This window comes from Trichechus manatus, unplaced genomic scaffold (genome assembly GCF_000243295.1).
Source record: "Trichechus manatus latirostris isolate Lorelei unplaced genomic scaffold, TriManLat1.0 scaffold00030, whole genome shotgun sequence".
Classification (NCBI taxonomy): Eukaryota; Metazoa; Chordata; class Mammalia; order Sirenia; family Trichechidae; genus Trichechus; species Trichechus manatus.
In genome coordinates, this window is record NW_004443966.1 from 10,368,833 (window position 1) to 10,373,847 (window position 5,015).

The 5,015-nt window shown below is 51.2% G+C and overlaps 1 protein-coding gene across 1 annotated transcript in view; it reads right to left on the bottom strand.

The window, feature by feature from the left end:
• Nucleotides 1-101, bottom strand: part of RBPMS2 (RNA binding protein, mRNA processing factor 2) — a 30,625-nt gene extending 30,524 nt beyond the window's left edge. Inside the window, exon 1 of the mRNA XM_023729856.1 lies at nt 33-101. Within this exon, the coding sequence (XP_023585624.1) occupies nt 33-101 (69 nt within the window). The remainder of the gene's footprint in view (nt 1-32) is intronic.
• Between the last annotated feature and the right edge of the window lie 4,914 nt (nt 102-5,015).

Sequence of the window (5,015 nt, forward strand, 5' to 3'; positions counted from 1 at the left end):
GGGGGAAGGCGCAGCCAATCCCCGCCGCCCACTGCGGGCTCGCCCCGGCCCGGGCCGCGGCGCGCCAGCCTCCGCGAGGGTATGTCTTCTCCGCTCGTCATCTCTCTCCCTAGCTCTTCTTCCCCGGCTCCGTTCTCCACGACAACTTTTTAAACTTTGATGAAGTCGCCTAGAGAACTTTCTTAAAGGGGCCGCGCGCTTCGCGCCGTCTTAGCCCGCGGAAGGTGGAGCCGGGGTCCCGGCGCCCCGCGCCCCCTAGTCCCTCGGCGTCCCTGTTCCGGCAGTCCCGCGCGAAGAGCGCCAGCAGCGTGGCTCCCGGATCTCCGGCTTCCGGAAAGAGGCTCCCTTTATATCTGGAGCTGGGACTGTGAGGTGCCGGCACACTCCTCTCACCCCCAAATCTAGTCGCCCAGTTCTCGTCTGCGCTATGCTCCTTCCCCCGAGCGCGGGGCTGCGGGGGACCAGGTTTGGGGGTGACAGTAAGAGGGCTGGACTTCTGAGGTCTGGCCCTGGCTCCGCGCTCTTTCGCTGCGTGACCTTGAGGAAATAACTTCCCCTCTCTGGCCTCGGCCTGCGGCCAGAGGGTGGGACTTAGGATGTCAAACTCCCTTCCCGCTCCCAGTCACTGAATAGGACTCAGGGCCGGGAAACGAGTCATTGGGACCCAAACGGTTATCATCCCCGGGAAAGGATGCCTCGAATTGCCGAGGAGGTTCCGTTCGCGCCATCCGTCCTCCCGCAGCTTTTGGGTCCTCTCACTCCTCCCCCGGCCTCAGACCCCCTACCCACTCTTTCCCCGCCTCCTATTCAGAGGTGGGGACTACTGCCTTGCGGCTCGGGTGGGACCGTTGTGACTCCCATCCCCCCACCCCAACCCCGTCAAGAGGGCGCGGAAGCCCTGTCGGTTTCCTCCTGCTTTTGAAAACCTACGCACTTGGAGGCCAGCCCTTGCACCACCTTGCCACCGCCACCTTGTAGAAACCAACGCCCACCTCATGTCGCGCTCTGAGCGCAGCAGCCTCGAGCCCGTCGGAGCTGCTCCAGGACTGGACCCCTTTCTGGGCCCCTCCGCCTCTAACTCGAGCTTCTACCAGAAGTGCCATCGGGCCTTGGGATGCCACAGGCGAGAGGGCGGGGGGAGGCCTGCGGGACGGCGGCTCTGGCCAGGTGTCCGTAGGTCCGGCGCCTTCTTTCTGCTCAGACTTTCGCGGCCAAACTAGGTTACAGCACGTGGCTTTTAGGTTGGAAGTGACTAGCACAGCGGCGTGGAGTGGGAAAAGCTGGGTTTGCAGTCGCGAACCAGTGACTCAGCCCCTCTGAGCCTCAATGTGCCTGCCGACTTGCTGAGTAGGGCTGGTACCACCCTACGGGAGTGTTGCGCGTGGGAGTACATAATGTTGCTGTGGCTTAGTCTCCCCAGTCATTTACAGTCTCCATCCCAACCTGCCATTTCACAGTTGAGGAAACCGAGGCCTAGAGATGTCTTTCCCAATGACGTAGTCATTCATTCAGTATTTATTGAGCACCTACTGTGTGCTGGGAGACCACTGTGTTCTGGTGCCAGGAGCACCCTGGTACCCCCCGCCCCTTGTCAACACTTGGTTCAGGCCCTAATGTGAAGGAAATGGCCTCTTGTAGGAAATGGGTACCGCCAATCCAGGATGTGCGCTTCGCCTCACCCAGCGTTTCCAAGGTGCTTCCGGCACCTCCAGATAGCGCCAGCCCTGTGAACCCTCAGGTATCCTGCCCAGCCTTGTGACTCCATCTCATTCGCAGGCCTAAATCCAATTTGACATCATCCCCTCTACTCCTCCAGTTCTCTAAAATGGATCTTCCCAGTCTAGCATGTCTCCAGACTGGCCACCCTTGGCCCTCTCTGCTCCCTCCGCTCCTTCCTGCTCTCACTCCCCACCCCCACCCCATCATTCCAGACTCTCTCCTTCCCTTGAGATCTTGCTTCAGCCTCACTTTTTCCAGGAGGAGCCCAATGCCTGGCCGACTTTCTAAGCTCAGGTACCCCCTATAAGTTAATTTGAATTTTTCAAAGAGAAAGGGACTCAGATCTTGTAATTCAGCTCTCCATTTTACAGGTGAGAAAGCTGAGGCCCAAAGAGGTGACAAATTATTCAGGGTCAACGATTGACATGAAGCTGATGGTATTTTAAAAAATAACATGTATTTTCTGATGATAATAGGAACATATGCTCATTACTGAATACAGTAGTTGGAAGCTATAAAATAGTTTAGAAAACAACCCTGCCGTCTAGGGAGCAAGATTATTAATATTCTTTTTTTCTGTCTATATTTAAAAAAACAAAATTATGATCTACGCTGAGCACAAAGTTGAAGTACTCCTTTTTGTGTTTTGCCCAAATTCACCATGAGTGTTTCTTTTTAAATTCTTCCAGGTGATAATCTCAACCCCAAAGGGAATGGTAGATCTTAGAAATGCAAAGCTCTCCCCAGCCCACACAGTAATGAGAACTGATGCAAACAACTCTGGGAGCTTGCCTGGAGGGTGGGAGCTTTGTCTCCCCCACCTGTGACCTAGCTGCCTAGCCCAGCTTCTAGCAACCTCATCAATGACCCCAAGTGCCGAGCTCCACGTCGCCTCTGAGTTCTTCCATTTCTCTTATCTCTGCCTAGAGCCCGCCAGCAGCCAGATTGTTCATCTCTCTGAGGCTTTATTTTCTCATGGTAAAACTAGAGCCACCTTCCAGGCTCTCCTGATTCTGAAGTGAGATCCTGGTTCTAAAGATTCTTCAACAGCCTCACAACTCTAGGGCAACAGGAAGGGTGATTATAAAGTCAGAAAAGGAACAGAACCGGAAACTTCGCTTCAAACTCGACCTTCCTGAGAAGCAATGTTGGGCCGCATCCCTCCAGCCCCCAAAATTTTATTTCTCCTGTCTGTTCCCACGTGGCTGAAAATTAGGGAAGACCACTTAAGGACAGAGATGGGGTCTTTTCGTTTTTGATTCCAGATGCCCAGCCCAGATCCTGGCACAGGGGGTTCGGTAATGAATATTGAGTGAATGAAAGATCAGGGTTACTATGGAAAAAATCCCTAAGAGAAATCAGTTTACACTAACATGTGAATGACTGCCTTTCCCCTCCCCCAGGATGGGAGAGAGAGTGGGCAACCTGAATGGGAAGGGTACAGAGAATAGAAAAACAACAAACAGAAACCCGAAAGGGGTGTCTGAGCAGGCCAAAGGTTTCTGGCCAGGACTCTGGGCTCTTTCTCACTCAGCAGCCAGGGCCCCGGCCCCACTACCAGTGTTCTACCCAACCACCAGGAAATTGCCTCTGCAGAAGGGAAAATTGAGGTTCAGAGGCTGAAATCAACGCACCCAAAGTCACGAAGTAAGATACCGGAAGATCTTACTGAGTTCATGACATACTTTGTTTTAATTTCAAGAGCAGGTGGGTTGGAAATTTTCTAGGGAAAAACAGCTAACTAAAGATCTTTTCGTATAGAGCCCTCAAATAGTCTTTCTACCTCTCAGAAAGTGTGCATTTGGAAAAAAATATGGGTTTTAAGTTTTGGCAACCATTAAATGGTGCTTGCTAAACTTTTACTGGTTTTGAGTCTTTCCCAGCGAACCAAAGGTCACTGAGAATGCCTCGCTGGCCCTCTTCCCTGCCTGAGTCCCTGGCTCCCAAAGCCTGGGAGAGGCCCTCCAGGCCAGACCAACTCTGCAGAATTGCGCGACATGCCCCCTGGAGCTGGCCCCACTGGGTAGAGTTTCCGGGAAAGACCAAGGAGCTAAGAAGAGGAACCTTTGCACTTGACCAGATTCCAGAAGGGCAAGTGACAGTCTTTTAGGGGCTGGGCTTCTGCATGGAGCACTGTGGGGTGGAGTGAGGAGGGAAGATGAGCTGGTTCTACCCTTGCCACTGAAGGTGGGTCTCCTGTGTCGTCCATCTTTACTGCCTTTTTGCCACCTAACAGAGCCCGTTGCCCAGTAAGAGGAAGGGAGCAGGTACTCTCATTCTCTCTGGGGCCTTAGGGATTTAAGAAGGCTCTAGGGGGGAGAGGAGGTCCCTGGGTGGTGCAAACGGTTTGCACTCTGTTGCAAACAGAAAGGTTGACGGTTCGAACCCACCCAGCAGTGCCGTGGAAGAAAGTCCTGGCAATCTGCTTCCATAAAGATTACAGTCAAGCTTCTTAAAAAAGCTAGAAATAGAAATACCCTATGATCCAGCGGTCCCACTCCTAGGCATATACTCTAAGGAACTAAAGCTACTGACATGAACAGACATATGCACACTTATGTTCATTGCAACATTATTCACAGTAGCAAAAAGGTGAAAACAACCTGTGTGCCCATCAACAAATGAATGGATAAACAAACGGGTACATACACAATGGAAGACTGTGCAGCCATAAAGAATAATGGTGAGTTCTCAAAATACATTACAACGTGTGTGAATCTGGAGGACATTATGCTGAGTGAAATAAGTCAATCACAAAAGGACAAATACTGTATGATCTCACTTTTATAAAAAGATAAGAATACGTAGGTACAGAAAGCCAACATTCTTTGGTAGTTACCAGGGATGGGAGGGTGAGTCACTCTAGATAGGACGACAGAACGAAACACTGCCCAGTCCTGTGCCATCCTCACAATCGTTGTTATGCTTGAGCCCATTGTTGCAGCCACTGTGTCAGTCCATCTTATTGAGGGTCTTCCTCTTTTTCACTGACCCTCTACTTTACCAAGGATGATGTCCTTCTCCAGGGACTGGTCCCTCCTTATAACATATCCAAAGTATGTGAGACAAAGTCTCGCCATCCTTGCTTCTAATGAGCATTCTCGCTTTACTTCTAGATAGTAAACACTTGTTAGTTTTGGTGATGGGTGGGTAAGGCAATACCAAATAAGGATGAAGTCAGCACAACGTGACCTAGGTAAATGATGACACAAGAATAAGGGACAATTTTGGTAAAAAGCATAACATATACAATTTTGCAACAACACCGTTAACTAAAAAATACATGAGTGGTTACA